A 21,494-nucleotide genomic window follows, 5' to 3' on the forward strand; every position below is an offset into this window, starting at 1 on the left:
CCATTTTTGGACAATGTCTTTTAGTTAAAAGAGTTGATCAAAAAGCCTCCTGCTAAAGGGTCTTCTGCAATCAGAGCATTCAGTAAGTGATAGACTTCCCAGCAGCAGCACAAAAGGAAAGCAGTTTTAGGGCTCGTTCACACAGCCGCTACGTTCCTCCCATTTAAGGTCCGTTCGACTCCACACAAGGATGCCGAACGCACCCTTTTCCCAATAAACTCAGTCGGATCCTGACAGATCCCATTACCTTGAATGCGGTCCGTCGGGTATTAGATATTTCATAGGAGGTTTTTTTCTTTAGCAGAGCATGGCAGCAAGGAGAACCTAGTCTAAGGGTACGTTCCGACAAGCAGATCCATGTTGCGGAACCGCCGCGAAGGACCACTACATGGTGCCTTTAGCAGTGCTCGGAGCGGACACACTGCGATGTGCGAGTCGCCGTGTGCATTTGCAGTATTACTCGCACATTGCGTCTGTTCTCGGCCTAGCTCAGGGGGAGCATCCCCGATGTGTGCGAGTACAACGCGCGTGCATCGCAACAGTGTGTCTGCTCGTAGTGGTGTGGTGCCGCTTGAGCAGGCACATCTAAAAGGCACCCTGTAGGGGTCCTTCGGCGGCAGATCCGTAGTGTAGAATATGCTGTGGATCCGCTCGTCTGAACGTACCGTAACACCGCACACACTGAAATGATTGGTCTGTCGGTGTTATGCAGATATACCCAGTCCCCCACAGTGACAGAGGAATTTTTATCAAAAACTGAAGAGCAAAAGAGGAGCAGATTCCTATAGCAACCTGATTGGGCAACTTTTCCCTTTACATACGTTTTAAACAATACTTCCCCCCCACCGCCCAAAAAACACTCTTCGTAGACTCAGTCTCCCGATTACTTACACACCTACCTTCTCATAGGATTTGCCATTGCCAAAGCCGAAAATGAGCAGATATCCATGTGAATCTGTCCCTGCTATGCGCTGGCCATCGGCTGAAAGCTTGCAGTCAAGTATGGCTCCGTGGCCTTGTCCTTCGATCTGATTACAAGAATAAATACAGATTTCGGTGACTTTCCAAAAGCAAACAAAATTAAACAACCCAGACTGCTGCCCGATAATAAATTAGACTAAGATCCACATACAGTTGTTAGAATCCAGGAGACCCGTGCAAGGGAACAGTGATCTACTCAAGTATCATAGATATGTATTAGACTGGGTAAGTCTACGTAATTTTATAATTTCAGGTATTAGTTATATCTAACACCCTAAACTACTTCCTGTGGCCCCACAGCTGGTGCAACACTAAAACACCCAGCATGCACCTAGTTAATTGAAAATGTACATCTCATTGTAATGTTAATTTTATGAAAAATGACTATAGTGCAGCCATATATAACTATGCAATAGAAGATAAAAGGGGTTGTCCCGGAAAAAAAAACTTTTTTTTTTATATATCAACTGGCTCCAGAATTAACAGATTTGTAAAGTACTTCTATTAAAAAATCTTAATCCTTCCAGTACTTATGAGCTGCTGAAGTTGAGTATTTTCTGTCTAAGTGCTCTCTGATGATACCTGTCTCAGAAACTGTCCAGAGTAGAAGCAAATCCCCATAGCAAACCTCTTCTACTCTGTGCAGTTCCTGAGACAAGCAGAGATGTCAGCAGAGAGCACTGTTGCCAGCCAGAAAACAACTCAACTTCAGCAGCTGATAATTATTGGAAGGATTAAGATTTTTTATTTTTTTTTTATAGAAGTAATCTACAAATCTGTTTTTAACTTTCTGGAGCCAGTTGATATAAAATAAAATAAAAGTTTTTTCCTGGAATATCCCTTTAAGTTTCTCAACAGAGTGCTGCATTTTATTGCATAAAATTGGCAATACCGTGAGAGGTCCGCTTTAAAAATTAAACAACAATTTTTGATTACCAATGAGAAACAATCTTTTTAAAATGTAAAAAAAAAAATTGTGAAGAGGATTTTAATTACTTACTGTAAAAAAAAAAAAATTAAAAAAAAAAAATCTCTCTTTTAGGGCTCATTCACACTAAAGAATCTACATCTAGAATCTAAGGAAGTCAAACGCAGGTATTTTTTACTATTGTGAATATGCTGATCTGTGGTTGTTCAAGATGAGCGCCAGCGAGGATGCCTTCCTAAAGCTGTGTAGGGCAGTGTTTTCCAACTAGGGTGCCTCCAGCTGTTGTAAAACTACAACTCTCAGCATGCCCGGACAGCCTTTGGCATGCTGAGAGTTGTAGTTTTGCAACAGCTGGAGGCACCCTGGTTGGAAAAAGGAGATGATTTGTATTCACCGTAAAATCACTCTCGAAGTCTTCATTGGGGGACACCTATTCTGATGGGTATATGCTCTGGCCACTAGGAGGCGTTGACACTAGGAAAAAAAAGTTGGCTCCTCCCTGGCAGGATATACCCGCCCACTGGAAGCAAGATAATCAGTTTTGTCACAAAGCAGTAGGAGAAGCCAACAAATAAAATTTGCCCGAAAGACCCTAGAAAAGATTCAATATAAAACCCAATAACCGGAAAAGATTATCCGGACAAGAAAAGAATAAATGTGTGGGTGCAGTGTCCCCCAATGAAGGCTACGAGAAAGATTTTACAGTGAGCACAAAAAAATCTCTTTTTCTCGGTCGCTCTTCATTGGGGGACACCTTACTAATGGGACGTACCAAAGCAGTCCCTGGGGTGGGAAAAAACAACCACCAGATGAAGGGAGTCAGTCTGGAGATTGAACTCCAGTCAACTGGAAAGCTCACGGATGAGACCCTGGGCCAAAAGGCAACAGAGGCCTGGAACTGAGCGTCCGGAAGTTCCCACCATCCAAGGAGATGGACCAGGACGCCAAAGGAAGGTAGTCTTTAGTAGGTAGTCTGAGTCTTTAGTAGAGACTCAAAACCTAGAGTCCACATAGAGAGACAAGAAAGTCGACTCGAGGGCCTGCTGGGCCGCAACCAACCTGGAGGGAGGTAGGAAACCAACTGCAAGGGAAGCACAAAACCAGACAGAGTATTATCCCTGTTGGGAAACAAGAATGTAAGGGGAACGACAAGAGAACCCCAGTCAAGAGAATCAACAGAGTAAAGAGAAGATGGCAAGAAAATGCCCAGGAAAACTGCGCACGCCTACAGAAGGCGAACACAGACAAGGTGGAGACTGGAAACCACTGAAGAAACGTAATAGATTGAAAACCAGCTCCAGAGCGGCCTGCTGTACAAGAGCGATGATCGAAACCAAACTACAGGCTCCAAAAACCACTGTCCAAGGGGTACTCCGCGAACACCCTGAAGGAAGAGCAGATGCCGAGGGGAAGACAGAGCCTGAACAGCGGTAATAAATTTGAAGAGGAAACCCGTCCACGGTTAAGGTGAAGTAGGCCAGAAGAGCGGCTGACCAGAACGCCCGCGATCCCAGGAGTACAGGAAGTAAAGACAGCCACACAAGGAATGGAACGCCTGGGAAAGGAGCATCCCGGAACACTGGAGCAGCAGACACAGGAACTGCAGGATCCAGACTCTCCTGGAAGTCCCACACCTCTAGGGGGACCAAACCCAACATCCGCAAAACGCTCCGGGAGACCCACGTCCATGTTGAGACAAGAATAAGCGTGGTTCAGAAAGACCGCCCCACAAAGGGAGGGGTCACAGAAGACTGGGCAGGAGCAGGACACCTGTCAAGGCCGCAACCATCACTAAGGCCCAATGACCAGGTGGCCAAACTAAAGAAGGAGGCCTGCCACAACCATTAGAATGTTGCACAATACAAGTAAACCCCTACAGCACACCCAGAAATAAGTTAAGAGGGGAATGACCAGGAAAACCAGCCTTGAACCCAGCGGTTCGAACAGACCAGAGTACTCCAAAGCAACATCCCACTAGGACGTGAGTGGAGAGGGAGACAAAGGCCACCCAGCTAGGACCCCAGGTTCTGGGCACAAAAAGAATACCCAGAAGACTGTTGTAGCAGGGTAGCGAAACTGACCATGACAAAGGGAAGGAGGAACACACCCCACCAGGGAGACCACACAAAGGGAAGAGGAGAGCAACTGCAGAACCCAAACAAATGGTGGCCAGACTGGCTGTCGCTGAGCTACACGGAAGCGCACAAACTCCCCCAGCAGAGGAGAAAGTCTGGCTGTGAGAGCAGCTGTAGAAAACGAGAATGGAGAAAGCCAGGCTGCAAAAGTGAGCAAAGCTACAGGCATAGGCGGAATGCCCTCTAATTGCTCCCAGGAAAACAAGGACCCAGCCAGGTACCCCACCTATGTAGGGGGGGGGAGAAGAGAGATTAAGCTCAGTCGCAGACTTTGGAAGTGGGGATGCCAAAGAACGCCAGGTACTGAAGAAGCCAGCAGACACCATCCTGTAGTCTGTATCCTGTCACCGCTACGTGAATAAACATTACCTGCTTGGTGAGTGTCGCCTCTCTTGCTTCTTTGACTTGCTGAATGTTTGTTTTCTATTTTGCTGAGCACCACCGTTGCAGGCTTTGCTGTCAGTAGGTCCCGTAGTGCCTCTCGCATGTCTCCACGCATAGTCCCGTATGTGCCGACTCCTCTTCTTCACTGCTTGTATTTGACCTGTCGATGTTCAGACAGGCCCAGCCCCCATTTATTTCAACGACCCGAGCGTAGTCAGCTCGTGACTAAATTGGGGTAATTTCCTGACCGTATACAAGTTTAGTCTCGGACTGAGAAACGCAGCTTGCCTCAAGCTTCAGTCAGTGTGTCAGTCTACATAAACCCCAGGCTAGGAAACTGTAGGTCACGGAAAAGCTGGGTGGTTGCCAACTTTTTTTTCTTACTTTGTGTTAGCGGCCTATACACTATAGGTTCTGTGTACCCAATAAGATACACAAAATATATATATATATGTGTATAAAGTTAAAAGATCAGCTTACCAAATTGAAGTAGTGCGTGACTTTACTGCCATTTTTAATATCCCATATGAATATATTTCCATCATGTCCAGCAGATAACATCATTCTGGAGTCAAATGGGTGCGGTTCTAAGACGTAAATGTCATTTTCATGACCCTGTTTAAAGAAATATATAGTAAGCGAGATTATTCTTGTGCACAGAGAAGCAAAATATAGGAGGTGCATTTTAGGAATATGCGTACGCATCAACCCACTATGAATAAAGTTATGATTTTAGATGAACATACTGTTTTTTTAAACATAACTTTTGTAAAATGTTAAGTAACTGTGTACATACATTACTTATCCTGTACTGATCCCGAGTTATATCCTGTATTATACTCCAGAGCTGCACTCACTATTCTGCTGGTGAGGTCACTGTGTACATACATTACATTACTTATCCTGTACTGATCCTGGGTTATATCATGTATTATACTCCAGAGCTGTACTCACTACTCTGCTGGTGGGGTCACTGTGTACATAAATTACATTACTTATCCTGTACTGATCCTGAGTTATATCCTGTATTATACTCCAGAGCTGTACTCACTATTCTGCTGGTGAGGTCACTGTGTACATACATTACATTACTTATCCTGTACTGATCCAGAGTTATATCCTGTATTATACTCCAGAGCTGTACTCACTATACTGCTGGTGAGGTCACTGTGTACATACATTACATTACTTATCCTGTACTGATCCTGAGTTATATCCTGTATTATACTCCAGAGCTGTACTCACTATTCTGCTGGTGAGGTCACTGTGTACATACATTACATTACTTATCCTGTACTGATCCTGAGTTATATCCTGCATTATACTCCAGAGCTGTACTCACTATTCTGCTGGTGAGGTCACTGTGTACATACATTACATTACTTATCCTGTACTGATCCTGGGTTATATCATGTATTATACTCCAGAGCTGTACTCACTACTCTGCTGGTGGGGTCACTGTGTACACACTGCCCAATGACAGGTTCCCTTTAAATGGGCACTGGTCAGTAAACATGATTTTTAATATTTGATTCCCTATGCCAGATAACTTTAGTAATTGGTTTACATAAAAAAAATAAAAACGTTTTAGGTTAGTTTTTCTGCTGTATACTTCTGGCCACCAGGGGTCTCCATTCTTGGCCAGAACACATTCCGTCTGATCAAAATCTAGATTTTGGTCTACTGCTTGTAATGGCAGGAGACCAAACTCAGGAAGTGTGTCTCTGCACTGAGTTTGATTGACAGCTGCAAAGAGCCTCACTGAAAGATACACAGACTGAAAGATGCAAAGAGCCTCGCTGAAAGCAGCTGCACAGACTGAAAGCTGAAGGAGAGCCTCACTGAAAGAAGCACGGACTGAAAGCTTCAGCACAGAGCCTTAGCTCTTCTATTCATCACAGCTCTGCAACAATGTGAGGCGGAAGTGGTCCCCCAGCAGGCTTCAGTGATGTCATGCCTGCTGGGAAACGCCCACTTTCTTCTGCTGGAAGAGTTCACTGTGTGAGCAAGAATAAAGGTAAGACACAGCTTTTTAAAGGGGTACTCCACTGCCCCAGTGTTCTGAACATCTTGTTCAGAATGCACGGAGCAAGCGGTGGGGGTCGTGACGTCACAGGCATTGCCCTCTTGATGTCAGGCCACACACCCTCAATGCAAGTCTATGGGAAGGGGGCGTGGCTACAGCCACACCCCCTCCCATAGACTGGCATTGAGGGGGTGTGGCGTGACATCACGAAGGGTGTGCCTGTGACATCACGACCCAGTGCCGGCCGCACCCAGCGTTCTAAACGTACTCCGGGTGCTGCACAGAGATCACGGGGGTCCCAGCAGCGGGACCCCCGCAATCAGACATCTTATCCCCTGTTTTTTGGATAGGGGATAAGATGTCTAGAGGCGGAGTACCCTTTAAAGCTCCGAAATTTTTTTTGGGGGGGAGGAGTGTTGGCAGTAGTTCGGGAACATAGCCTGAGTTAGTTTAGAAATGTTTATTTAGAGACAGGTAGTCCATGAAATCCATGAAACTTCTAAAAATACTAAAACTCCCTGTGGTCACTATTTTGCTGTGGGGTCTAAGGGACAGATTACTTTAGCTACACTTTCAGATTCAGTCCTGTTTCCTCACCATCAGAACATGCAGCAGTTTCCCAGTATGTGAATCCCACACCTTCAGCAGGTGGGCACTGCTCGCAGTCACAACATAGCTATCCGTGGTGTTCCACGCGATCATGAGAACCTTGGGCTTTGGATAAGACGTATGATCATTACTACGTTGTCTAAAAGGAAAGAAAGAAACTACCACATTACACATTCAAACAATCAATTCTATTGTCTACAATTCAACTACAATTTGACTGGAGAAACGTGTGGCTTCTTGGGAATCGGTAGCAGGCACTAGGACCTGTTGGACCTGCACAGTCTCCATAGACAGCAATGCATATCCTAGAACACGTTCAGTCCGGAAATTCCACTTCAGAAATTCTTTTGTGTAAATAGTGGAGCAGAAACCTTTTAAAAGTAGCTGGACGCCAGTATCATTTTTACTGAGGTCTTTCTTGAGGGTTTTTTAGGGTAGTGCAGCTACCAGCTGTTGCAGAACTACAACTCCCAGCATGTTTGGACAGCCAACGGCATGCTGGGAGTTGTAGTTCTGCAACAGTCGGAGGCACACTGTTGGGAAACACTGTCTTAGAGTCTTAATATGTACAGGTTTAGGGTGAATGCTCCATAAAGGGAGCAGTGTAGGGGCACAGAGGGACAGTATATAAAATAACCTATTCTTAATTACTCCTCCAGAGCAGTAGTTTCCGAATGATATTGCAAAACTACAACTCCCAGCATGCACAGACAGGGGTTTGTTGTCTGGGCATACTTGTAGTTGCACTTTTGCAACATCTGGAGGGCCAGTTTGGAGACCACTGCTCCAGAGGATCAAAAGTTGCCTTACCGTGGATCCAAAGTTTAATGCATCTATATAATATCCGTAAACCTGAACCATCGTGAAGATACACCACTGAGGACATATTCACCATCCTTGCGACAAAGATGTTTTCCTTATGGGTAGCGAGTCAAATTTCTTAATAATCAACTTTGAGATTCCCTCATGAGGTTTATAACTGGTGCCAGAAAGTTAAACAGATTTGTAAATTACTTCTATTTAAAAAAAAATGTAATCCTTCCAGTACTTATCAGCTGCTGTATGCTCCAGAGTAAGTTTTATTCCTTTCTGGAGTTCTTTTCTGTCTGCCCACAGTGCTCTCTGCTGCCACCTCTGTCCATGTCAGGAACTGTCCAGAGCAGGAGCAAATCCCCATAGCAAACCTATCCGGCTCTTGACAGTTCCTGACATGGACAGAGGTGGCAGCATGGAGCACTATGGTCAGACTAGTATATTAGGCGTACTCCGCTGCTCGGTGTTTGGAACAAACTGTTCCGAACTCTGGAGTTGGCGTCGGGAGCTTGGGACGTCATAGCCCCGCCCCCTCAATGCAAGTTTATGGGAGGGGGCGTGTATTCGTGATTTGGTTGTCACCTTTATTTCACAGTAAAACATTTACAGCATTTTGTCAACTTAAAAGTCGAGGACAATACAAGCCATTTATTTTTTACGGCAATAACAGATCTTATTCATGAGCTTCCTGTAGACTAATACTGTATAAAGAAACGCAGCACGGTACCTGTCATCTAGATTGGTGTCCATGTCAAGTACAATACTCTGCCACTCCTGCTCCTCTAATCTCCATATTCGTGCTATTCCATCTTTGCTTCCACTTACAAACCTGTAAAGAAATTTTGGTTAAAATCGATTTTTTTGGAAAGGTCTGGGGGAAAAAAAAAAATGCATGGCACTGTGAAGGCGGCACCACACAAAGTGCCTTATGGGGCCGTACTGCAAACTGGAGGAGGACACACACAGATATCCTGAAGACTGTGAAAGGTGCAGGGTTTGTACTGTTTTTGTATTTGTATGCTGCATGTTACTTGACCCCTGAAGGACTCAGGGTTTTTCAGTTTTTGCACTTTCATTTTTTCCTCCTTACCTTTAAAAAATCATAAATCTTTCAATTTTGCACCTAAAAATCCAATTGATGGCTTATTTTTTGCGCCAACAATTCTACTTTGTAAAGACATCAGTCATTTTACCCAAAAATCTACAGCGTAACCAAAAAAAAATCATTGTGAGACAAAATTTAAAAAAAAAAAAACGCCATTTTGTAACTTTTGGGGGCTTCCGTTTCTACGTAGTACATTTTCCAATAAAAATGACACCTTCTCTTTATTCTGTAGGTTCATACGGTTAAAATGATCCCCTACTTATATAGGTTTGATTTTGTCGTACTTCTGAAAAAAATCATAACTACATGCAGGAAAATGTATAAGTTTAAAATTGTCACCTTCTGACCCCTATAACTTTTTTTTTTCCGCGTATGGGGCGGTATGAGGGCTCATTTTTTGCGCTGTGATCTGAAGTTTTTATCGGTACCATTTTTGCATTGATCAGACTTTTTGATTGCTTTTTCTTCATTTTTTCATGATATAAAAAGTGACCAAAAATACGCTTTTTTGGACTTTGGGATTTTTTTGCGCTTACGCCATTGACCGTGCGGTTTAATTAACAATATATTTCTATAGTTCGATTCAACTTTCAACGTTTATTCTACAGGTCCATACGGTTGCAAGGATACCCAATTTATATAGGTTTGATTTTATTTTACTACAAAAAAAAATTTTATAACTACATGCACCAAGATTAAATACGTTGAAAAATGTCCTCTTCTGACCCCTATAACTTTTTTATTTTTCCTTATAAGGGGCGGTATGAGGACTCATTTATCAAAAAAAAGTTACCAAAAATAAGCCATTTTGGACTTTGGAATTTTTTTTACGTGTACGCCATTAACCGTGCGGTTTAATTAACAATATATTTTTATAGGTCCGACATTTACGCACGCGGCGATACCATGTTTATTTTTATTTACAGTTTTTTTGGGTTTTTTATGGGAAAAGGGGGAAGAAACTTATTAGGGAAGGGGTTAAATCACATTTATTAACACTTTATTTTCATAGGGGACTATAACACTGCACACACTGATTTCCTACACTGATCACTGCCATGCAATAGCATGGCATTGATCAGTGTTATCGCCGCGCGACTGCTCCTGCCTGGATCTCAGGCACGTAGCAGTTATTCGGCGATCGGACAGCGAGGAGGCAGGTAGGGATCCGCCTCGCGTCCTGCAAGCTGTTCGGGACGTGTTCACCGCGGCGGTCTTGAACAGCACCACTGAGCTAACCGGCAATGTTTACTTTTATTTTAGACGCAGCAATCAAGTTTGATCACCACGTCTAAAGGGTTGATGCCGGACATCAGCCCAATCGGCGATGTCCGGCATTAGCCGTGGGTCCTGGTTGCCTATAGCACCCGGGACCCACCGGGTATGATGCGCGACAAGGGGTTAATAGGTACCCTCAATGGTTTCACTTACCTTTCACTATTGTAGGAAAATAAAATGCTGTCAACGATATCCTACAATAAAACATAGGTTTGTTAGAAGACAAGAAGCAAAGGTCAGAGATACCACAGGACAGGGCAGTCACTCAATGCCTCAAGCCCATAGTGCCTGTTGAGGGTACGCTGCTGTATATACCCCACGGCAGAGGCATATTTGGGCAACAAGATAAAAGTAAAAGTGTTCTAACTGTCTTAACCCCTGGCTCCCTGGTACTTGACGCAGCTTGAGATACATATATGTCCTGCAGTGTGTACGATCTATTAAGCGCAGGAGCTGCACTAAATAGACCACGGATGAACCCACCAGTAATGGCGGACATCAGCGATCAGGCTACCATACATACATATGTAATTATAAGACACTTTGCTATTTACTTACTGTTAAAATTCTTAACCTTTCTATGTTTTTAATGTGATTGAAAAATGGCCACTAGGTGGCTCTGTTCTGTTCCCTGCCGCAAGTAAGACTGGTCTCCTCCTGGCCTGGCAGGAGACCAAACTCAGGAAGTTCGTGCGGGGCATGGCGAGGCACAGCTCTCACAGGCTTCAGGTGCCTGCTGGGGAACGCCCACTTTCTCCTGCCGGGAACTCACATTATGTGAGCAAGGGAAAAGGTATGATACACAACTGTTTAAAGTTCAGATAAATAATTTTTTATTTTTTTTATTTTTTAAGGACAGGAGGGATGTTAGGAGTAGTTAGGGAATACAATCTTCAGTGTATTACAGTACCTAAACAAAGGGTAACAGATCCCATCACAAAAATTGATCAATTATAATATATATCTATAATATATATCTATATATATCTATAATATATATCTATATATATCTATAATATATATCTATATATATCTATAATATATATCTATATATATCTATAATATATATAATATATATCTATATATATCTATAATATATATATATATATCTATATATATATATCTATATATATATAGCATATGTTTAAATAACCTGCAGATCTCTTAACTGATAGGCTATTTTCCTTTCCAGACTCTGCAGCAAAATCCACAGTAGCATATCCCCACCAAATCATATACAAGTAAACACTGCAGACTTTTCAAGTCCAGATGAAAAAAACTGCAACACAAAGGTAAAGAACACCTAGGTACTCACATTATGGCCTTCAAGTTCAGATACTTTCTCAGGTACATCATTACCAAAGTAGTAGAGCCGGATGGCGTGGTCACTACCACCGACCGCTAAAAACATTCCACCTGCAATACAGAACAACAGAAAGGTAGTAGAATTGGGCAGTATTCACACAGCAGGTTTGTATACTTGTCTGAATCAACAACTACCCCAATACAGTCTGACGATATTCTTAGTCACCTCTCCAGACCACCTGGATGTTAAGACCAGAGATAGCGGGATGCCCTTTCTAAAGTTAGGTGCAGGTCCCAGAGACATTTATGACATATACTGTGGAAATTAACCTTTAAACACAAGATTGCAGCTAACAGCATAAAGTTGAAGCAATGCGCATTTATTCTGTAACTGCTTTAAAGGGGTATTTCGGGTTTATACAGCTCATCCCCTATGCAAAGGATAGGGGGTAAGAATTATGATCGCAGGGGTCCCGCCACTGGGGCCCCCCGGCGATCTCAGTGCAGCCCCCGGCATTCTGCGCTGGGCGCTGCCTCAGAGACGGGGATCTGACGTCACAGCCCACCCCCCCCCCCATCCATTCATGTCTATGGGAGGGGGCGTGACTGCCGTCACGCCCCCTCCCATAGACATGAATTGAGGGGGCGTAGCATGACATCACTAGGGGGCATGGCTGTGACATCACGTCCCCGTTTCGGAGGCAGCGCTTGAAACAGAATGACGGGGGCTGCACAGAGATCGCGGAGGGGCTGCACCAAGATGGCGGAGGGGCCCCAATGGCGGGACCCCTGCGATCATACATCTTATTCCCTATCCCTTTATCAGAGGTGATTTCTTTAAGGAAGCCATACGAATTTAGACTTGGACTCTAAAACATGGTTTGTTGAGCTTTAGGATCCTAGCCCAAAGACAAATACCGTATATACTCGAGTATAAGCCGACCCAAGTATAAGCCGAGACCCCTTATTTCAACCCAAAATCCCAGGAAAAGTTATTGACTCGAGTATAAGCCTAGGGTGGGAAATACCTCATCCCCCCCTGTCATCATCCAGACCCGTCATTAACATCCTCATCATCCCCTTGTCATCATCCCACACATCCCCCCTTCATCATCCCCTTGTCATCATCCCACACATCCCCTTATCATCCCACACATCCCCCCTTCATCATCCCCTTGTCATCATCCCACACATCCCCTTATCATCCCACACATCCCCCCTTCATCATCCCCTTGTCATCATCCCACACATCCCCCCTTCATCATCCCCTTGTCATCATCCCACACATCCCCTTATCCCACACATCCCCCCTTCATCATCCCCTTGTCATCATCCCACACATCCCCCCTTCATCATCCCCTTGTCATCATCCCACACATCCCCTTATCATCCCACACATCCCCCCTTCATCATCCCCTTGTCATCATCCCACACATCCCCTTATCATCCCACACATCCCCCCTTCATCATCCCCTTGTAATCATCCCACACCCCCCCCCTTCATCATCCCCACCCCCTTCATCATCCTCTTCTCATCATTCGCCCTCAGTGGTCTTCAACCTGCGGACCTCCAGAGGTTTCAAAACTACAACTCCCAGCAAGCCCGGGCAGCCATCGGCTGTCCGGGCTTGCTGGGAGTTGTAGTTTTGAAACCTCCGGAGGTCCGCAGGTTGAAGACCACTGCGGCCTTCAACATGCGGACCTCCAGAGGTTTCAAAACTACAACTCCCAGCAAGCCCGGGCAGCCATCGGCTGTCCGGGCTTGCTGGGAGTTGTAGTTTTGAAACCTCCGGAGGTCCGCAGGTTGAAGACCACTGCGGCCTTCAACATCATCCAGCCCCCTCTCACCCCCTTTAGTTCTGAGTACTCACCTCCGCTCGGCGCTGGTCCGGTCCTGCAGGGCTGTCCGGTAAGGAGGTGGTCCGGTGAGGAGGTGGTCCGGGCTGCTATCTTCACCGGGGGCGCCTCTTCTCCGCGCTTCCGGCCCGGAATAGAGCCGTTGCCTAGACAACGACGCATCTGCGTCGTTGTCAAGGCAACGTGACTATTCTGAGGCCGGGCCCGAAGCGCTTAGAAGAGGCCTCCCCGGTGAAGATAGCAGCCCGGACCACCTCCTCACCGGACCACCTCCTTACCGGACAGCCCTGCAGGACCGGACCAGCGCCGAGCGGAGGTGAGTACTCAGAACTAAAGGGGGTGAAAGGGGGCTGGATGATGTTGAAGGCCGCAGTGGTCTTCAACCTGCGGACCTCCGGAGGTTTCAAAACTACAACTCCCAGCAAGCCCGGACAGCCGATGGCTGCCCTGGCTTGCTGGGAGTTGTAGTTTTGAAACCTCTGGAAGTCCGCAGGTTGAAGACCACTGCGGGTGGGGGAGTTCACTCGAGTATAAGCCGAGGGGGGTGTTTTCAGCACGAAAAATCGTGCTGAAAAACTCGGCTTATACTCGAGTATATACGGTACTTGCAAAAATGACTCAAAAGTAGTTACTAGCGGACTATGTGGAAAGGTTGCCAACATATAAATGGATGTCAGAAAATCATGAAGTGAACGCAACCTTAGATGGGAATAACTACCAGTTAAATACTGACAGTGTTAATACATTCATTGTAATACAGATAAACATCTCTGCTTACCATCACTACATGAAGAACAGAGCATCTGAGCTCCGGGGCCAGATCTTTCTATGAATTTCTGGGGACGATCACTGAATTTAAAGAAAAGATCATTGAATGTTAAAACGAAAAAGCATAAAAATAAAAAGGTGTATGTATTAAAGCGGTTGGACTCACTTGAACTCCAAGGTATCGACGTCCCATTGCCATAAGCAGACAGTTGCATCTCCTCCTGTAGACACCAAGTATCTGGTAGATCCTTTGACCAGTGGGCTGAACTAGGAGAGGAGGAGATATTAAATACAACTAAAATAGAAGATTAAAACAACATGTATATAGAACTTATAGGCTTCTCGTCTCTGTAGATTACTCTGCAGCTTTACTGTACAGACTGGAACAGTCTGAGCAGAGCCATTTCATTATAATTATAAGTGTTTTTTTTATTATTTTATTTTTTAAATATTCAGTCCCTGAACAATTTTCAGTCCCTGAACAATCACGTGAGTGAGCTGGGATAGAAGCACACGCTTCTCTCCCCACTCTGAGACCTTGACGATAGAGTCTGTGCTGGTCAGATGACACATAGCTGGGAGAACGCACTAAGCGTGCACTTCTCCCGACTCGTAAAAAAATCTGATAACTCTCTACAACTTATCAATTGGCCTTTTTAATGAGAGCGCCCATTTAACTCCAGATAAAAGTAAACCAGATGCTTACAAGTAATGAGGTAACAGCCCCTAAGTGACCCTGAAGCACAGCCATGGGGGCACAGGTCCGGAGAGACCACACTCTTATGATCTTCTCACAGCTTGAAGCAGCGATCAAGGTATTTTCATAGTTCACAGTAAGTTCAGAGATCTCTGCTGAGTGACCTCTTAGTGTGGCTAGCAGCCGTCCATCAAGTACAGACCAGATCTTCACCAAGCAGTCATCAGAGCCCTGATGACAGAAGAAGGAAAAAAAAAATAATAATTAGGAGCAGGCCAAGTTATTTCGTAGACAGGAACAGCTTTGCCTAAACAAGTTTTACATATTGCACTGTGCTATCAGGAGGAAGCGGTGAAGAGAACAGGTGGGTAGCACAGCTGTGATCGACTGTGCTCAACCAACCTTCCGCTTCACAACAGTCACACTACATGCAAGCAGCAGAAATCATTTCATTCTATAGGACAGAATGAACAGAACCTCTAAAATTCGGGAAAAGGACAAACATTTTAATTGTGGATAATGTCCAGGTTTCTTGTTAATGAGATATACAGATAGATATATATATACACACACACACATCTCTATGTCTAGAGATATATATAGATATATAGATAAAGATATAGAGAAGGAAAGGAGAGAGTCCTCTTTATCCAATATAATATATATATATATATATATACATATACATACACACACACACACACACACACACACACACACAGTAAAATCTCCCTTAGTGGACAGTTTTTAATTTCCCGACAGAGTCCCATAAGACTTAATGTATTTGCACCCTCCGAATAGGGGACATTCCCAATAGCGGACGCGGACACATCCAATAGGGGACGGTAGGGGACAAAAAGATTTTTTATGCTTACTGTAAAATCTCTTTCTCGGAGGATCCATTGGGGGACACAGAGACCGTGAGTATATCTTGCTGCCACTAGGAGGCTGACACTAGGCATACAAAAAGAAGTCGTCCCCTCCTGGCAGAATTTACCCCGCCTACTGACTGAGCTAATCAGTTTTGTCCTAAAGCAGTAGGAGAGGACCAACAGAAAAAGAAACCAGCAGGTGTCCGAGGGAGCCAGACAAAAAGAAACGAACACAACACCCACCCATTTGTTGGGGCTATGATTTGGTTTTCTGACCGAGGGGGACAGAAAACCAAATCATAGCCCCAACAAATGGGTTGGTGCTGTGTCCCTTCATGGATCCTTTGAGAAAGATTTTACGGTAAGCATAAAAATCTACTTTTCTTGGTCGGCTCCATTGGGGGACACAGAGACCGTGGGACGTACCAAATCATTCCCCGGGGTGGGGAAAAAAAATACCTAACACAGAATCAAGCAGAGGACTGAGCCACAGACTTGTAAAGCCGAAGCCCTATTGCGTAGTGCCCAAGAGGCACCAACTGTACACGTGGAATGCACAGTGACCCGAAAAGGTGGGACTTTCCCTTTAAACCGGTACGATTCCGAGATGGCGGAACGGATCACCCGCAAAATGTTGGCCTTGGAAGCCGGAAGACCCTTGCGAAGACCTTCCGGAATCACAAAGAAGGTGTCACCCTGCTGGAAAGAGGAGGTGACTGAAAGATATATCCGGACAGCTCGACCCACATCCAAACAGTGGAATGAACGCTCCTTAGAGTTGGATGGAGCCGGACAAAACTAAGGAAGCACAATCTCCTTGTTCATGTGAAAGGAGGAAAGCACCTTGGGCAAGAAGGAGGGAGGTGGCCGAAAGACAACCTTGTCCTGATGAAGGACCAAGAAGGGAGAGCGACAAAAGAGAGCAGCCAGCTCGGAGACCCTCCTAATGGAGGTAATGGCAATGCCGAGAAGAACGCGGAGGGGTTCGAACGGAGCCTCCCTCAAGGTGCCAAGCACCAGGTTGAGATCCCAATGAGGGATGAGAGACCGGTATGGCAGAGCCGCATGGGCCACGCCCTGAAGGAAGGTGAGGACGAGAGGGTTGGAAGCTAACTGCCGCTGAAAGAGAATAGAAAGAGCCAACACTTGACCCTAAAGGGAGTTGAGCACCAAGCGCTGATCCAGACCGGATTGCATAAAAGCAAGAAGGCGCGGAAAGGAAAAAACGACCGGGGAGACGGACTGAGCCTCACACCACCGGAAATAAGCCTGCCAAGTGCGGTGGTAAATCCTAGCGGAGGAAGGCTTCCGAGCCCAAAGCAAGGTGTGCATCACCACGGAAGAAAATCCCAGAGCTCTCAAAACTGCAGATTCAATCGCCACGCCGTCAAATGCAGCGACAGTAAATTGGGGTGGTAGAGAGGAACCTGGGAGAGCAGATCGGGGCAAACAGGAAGATGCAGGGGTACGTCAGCGTACCACGTGCGCCTGGGCCAGTCTGGAGCCACCAGAATAGCGGGAACGCCCCCCGCCTTGTTTCCTCAGAACCCTGGGCAGGAGAGGGAGAGGCAGAAAGAGGTAAGGAATACGGAAGGACGACCACGGGATGACAAGTGCGTCCACCGCCAGAGGGTCAAGACTTCGCAACAAAGTAAGGAACCTGTCTGTTGTGACGAGACGCAAAAGAGATCCACGTCCAAGGTCCCTCAAAGATCGCAGAGATGCGCAAACACCTGTGGATAGAGACCACTCCTCCCCCGGATCCGCGGAGGAGCAGCTGAGAAAGTCCGCTTCCCAATTCTCCACACCCGGAATGTGGACCGCGGAGAGGGCGGGAACTCGAGTCTTGGCCCAGAGCAGAATCTTGGAGACCTCCTCCATTGCGGAGCGACTGCGCGTGGCGTTGCCAGTTTGGACAAGAACCGGACGACCCTGTAGGAGGATCTCCCAGTGGAGGAGGGAAAGAAAGATGGCACGGAGCTCCAGAAGATTGATGGGAAGGTGAGCCTCCTGAGGGGGACCAGCGACCCTGGACAGTCAGGTTCTGAAACACATCTTCCCAACTCAGGAGACTCGCATCGGTCATGACGACCTGCCAGTGGAGAGGAAGAAACGACCACCCCTGGAGAAGGAGGGGAGAGTGGAGCCACCACAGAAGAGACCGACGAACGAAGGGGGGCAAAAGAATGCGGTGATCCAGAGTGGACGGCGACTTGTCCCACTGGGCCAAGATGGTCAGCTGGAGAGGGCAATAGCGAAACTGGGTGAAAGGGACCGCCTCCATGGCTGCCTCCATCCGGCCCAGCACCTCCATGCAGAAGCGAATCAGAACAAGAGAGGGGGGGCCATAGACGACAGACACCCTCCTGCAAGGAGCGCCGCTTGTCCAACAGAAGACTAACACGCGCAGCCGCCGTGTTGAAAAGGAGACCCAGAAAGACAAGAGACTGGGAGGGAGAAAGGTTGGACTTTTCCTGGTTGATCACCCACCCGAAGGCAGACAGTGTCTGTACCGTGAGATGAAGGCTCTCTAAGTTTTGGGACCAGGACGGAGCTTTGATCAAAAGATTATCCAGGTAAGGGAGGACCAAGATCTCCCGGGCCCGAAGGATGGCAATCACCGCTGCCATGACTTTGGTGAAAACCCTGGGAACCGTAGCTAGGCCAAAAGGAAGAGCCACAAACTGGAAGTGACCTGCAGGGACATCGAAGCGGAGGAAACGCTGATTGGCGGGGAAAATGGGGATGTGGCATCCCGGACATCCGCTGAGGAAAGAAACTCCCCCGATCCATGGAGGCCACCACAAAGCGGAGGGACTCCATGCGAAAATGACGCAGCCGCAAATGAAGGTTCAGAAGCTTGAGGTCCAGAATGGGGCAGGCAGAGCGCCCGTTCTAGGGGATGACAAAGAATTGAGTAGAACCCCAAAAAATGCTCCCCTGGATGAACTGGAACAATCCCTCCCTGAGCAAGGAGGGTACTTAAAGCAATCTGAAAGGCCGCCGCCAAAGAAGTGGAACGAGGAGGGCGGGATCGGAGGAAACTATCCTGGGGAAAAGAAGCGAACTCTATCCGATAACCATCGGATATGACGTCCTGAACCTGCGCTAGCCAAACGTCCCGGAAAAGAGACAGACTCCCTCCCACCCGAGAAGAAAACACGGGTAGGGGCGTCCCTTCAGGAGGAGGTAGGCTTATGGTTACCGGACTTTGCCACAAAATCCTTGAAAGAAGGGTATTTCCATGATTGGGAGTGCGCCTGCTTTGGAGGGCGATCCGATGCAAAGGACCGAAAGGAAGCAGTCTTCCGACAGGGATGGGAGTGGCGAGGTTTGTTCTGCGGCAGCAGAGAACATTTACCTCCAGAAGCTTCGGAAATAATTTAGTCTAGATGCTTCCTAGGAGAATCTGGCGAAAGTGAAAGTAAAACTGAAGAGCCGGCTACACAACCGCAGCCCAGCTGACAGGCGCTGAGGTCGGCAGACCGGAGAAAGACATGAGGTATGCAATGTCGGCGAGGGGGAAGGGAGCTGTCCCGCGATCCCCGGAGCCCCAACAATGCTGCAATAAAAACCAGAGCCCTCATCCCTGCCACCTATAACTGAAAGAAGATGAAGGAGAAATCCCCGAGGCCCCTGAATGAAGAGAAGTGAAAAATCCCCGAGGTCCCAGTTATAAGGGGGCCTCCCTAAAGGCAGAGAAAGATGAGAAGGGAAAGGGGGGGGGGGAATACTCATCCTGTATCCTGCACATACTCACCTAAGGCATCTTCAGCCAGCTATGGTCACCTGCGTCATCTCAGGCTGAGACAGCGGGACGAGCAGGGAAGATAGTGGGACCCGGACCCAAGGTGCAACCACAGGCACTGGCTGGAAGGGGTTAACGGTGCCCCGTAGCAGCATATTTGGGGGGGGGCAGGTAGCGCCATGCTCCTGAACCCCCAACTAAAAACCTGAAAAGAAAAAGGAGAAAGAACCTAATACAGGCCCGAACAAGAAAATAAAAAAGAAGACCAGATCTGGAGAGCTCTAGACCTGCATCTGCCTCCTACTGACACTAAGCTAAAACTGAGTCAGTAGGCGGGGTATATCCTGCCAGGAGGGGCAGACTTCTTTTTGTATGCCTGTTTTCAGCAAGATATACCCAAGGTCTCTGTGTCCCCCAATGGAGCCAACCGAGAAAGACACCCATTAGGTGACAAAACACTCCCAATAGGGGACCACCAGGCTTATGTGCCAGCCCTACCTTGTACACAGGGCTACCATCAGAGTATACAGCCAATACCCCAGTAAGGGGCCCAGGCTCTCAATTCACCCCCCTGCAGAAGCCCAAGCACAGAAGACCAATGTTTAAACAGTGGTCTCCTGCTTCTGTACGTCAGCTGGCCACATCATTCACCCCCCTCCTTTCCTGGTCCCTCCGTTCCACTTCATTCCCCTGTTCCAAATCATACCCCCAATTTATGGGGGGAATGAAATGGCATGGTGAGGGGTATCAAGGGGAAATGATATGGCATAGTGGGTAAAGGGGGGATACCTTGGCACAATGCACGGGGGAATAAGATGGCACAGGGTCTAAAAGGGGGGATAATATGATACGGGGGGGGGTAAGGTGAGATTAAATGACACTAGGAGATTTTATTGTAATATTGCTTTTTATTGTGTATTATAGGTAATTACACTCTATAGTGAGTACAGTATTCCATCATTTAGGAAGATTTTCGAGCCTTTTTTCCCAATAAGGGACATCATTCACTTTTTTTATTCCCTGTGAGTGTCCGATATTGGAAGATTCTACTGCATATATATTTATCTCTATATCTATCTCTAGATACAGATACAAATCTAGATGGATAAAAGAAACATAGATTTACAAACTTAATTTATTCTTATTTTTTTTATTAATGTTTCTCAACATTCTGTTTCTGTGTGTAGTATTTCATAAAGGAGTAGTCTCATGCAAAAAAAAAAACTGATCCCCTAAGCCCAGTGGTCTCCATCCTGTGGACCTCCAGATGTTGCAAAACTACAACTCCCAGCATGCCCGGACAGCCGTTGGCTGTCCGGGCATGCTGGGAGTTGTAGTTTTGCAACATCTGGAGGTCCACAGGTTGAAGGCCACTGCCCTAGCCCATCTCTATGGGAAAGCCGAAGATAGCCGAACGGCTCTCCCATAGAGATATATGGAGGGGGTGAGGGTCGTGACACACTGCTCCAGGGGGAGAGCAGGGGCTCCAGCGCTTGGACCCCCCGCAATCTAAAACTTATCCCCTATCCTGCGGATAGGGAATACGTTTTTTTTTTTGCATTAGACTACTACTTTAACAGATTCTGTTTCAGTAGGGATCCGAGAGTATGTATGTGCTAGACCAGTGGTCTCCAAACTATGATAAGCCAGAACTAAGATAAGCCAAAACTAGATAAGCCAAAACTAATACTTCTAGCATGTTGGGAGTTGCAGTTTGGAGATCTCTGTACGTGCCCTATATTTCTCGCCCTCAGGCTTACTTACAGTGAAAATCCTTTGACCAGTGCGATCAAAAGCAACGCAGTAGACAGAAGAGAGATGGCCAAGAATCCTCTTGTGCATCTTGATCTGCTGGTACATGGTGACAGGAAACGCAGAGTTGAAACTCACAGCACCGGTTAAGTGTTTGCCATGGTGCACGTTCACTGAAATGGACAAAAACATCCAAATATATCAAATGTACCGATAGACAATAAAATAAAGAGTGC

At 46.4% G+C, this 21,494-nt stretch overlaps 1 protein-coding gene across 1 annotated transcript in view; it reads right to left on the reverse strand.

Moving 5' to 3' along the window:
* Positions 1 to 21,494, reverse strand: part of BRWD1 (bromodomain and WD repeat domain containing 1) — a 132,048-nt gene that overhangs the window by 76,561 nt on the left and 33,993 nt on the right. The window contains exons 7-16 of the mRNA XM_056559676.1: positions 21,271 to 21,431; positions 14,896 to 15,117; positions 14,356 to 14,456; positions 14,200 to 14,270; positions 11,575 to 11,675; positions 10,413 to 10,453; positions 8,604 to 8,705; positions 7,052 to 7,202; positions 4,909 to 5,043; positions 900 to 1,028 (exon numbers count right to left, since the gene is read on the reverse strand). Of these exons, the coding sequence (XP_056415651.1) occupies positions 900 to 1,028; positions 4,909 to 5,043; positions 7,052 to 7,202; positions 8,604 to 8,705; positions 10,413 to 10,453; positions 11,575 to 11,675; positions 14,200 to 14,270; positions 14,356 to 14,456; positions 14,896 to 15,117; positions 21,271 to 21,431 (1,214 nt within the window). The remainder of the gene's footprint in view (positions 1 to 899; positions 1,029 to 4,908; positions 5,044 to 7,051; positions 7,203 to 8,603; positions 8,706 to 10,412; positions 10,454 to 11,574; positions 11,676 to 14,199; positions 14,271 to 14,355; positions 14,457 to 14,895; positions 15,118 to 21,270; positions 21,432 to 21,494) is intronic.

Source organism: Hyla sarda, chromosome 2 (genome assembly GCF_029499605.1).
Source record: "Hyla sarda isolate aHylSar1 chromosome 2, aHylSar1.hap1, whole genome shotgun sequence".
In the NCBI taxonomy this organism is placed as follows: Eukaryota; Metazoa; Chordata; class Amphibia; order Anura; family Hylidae; genus Hyla; species Hyla sarda.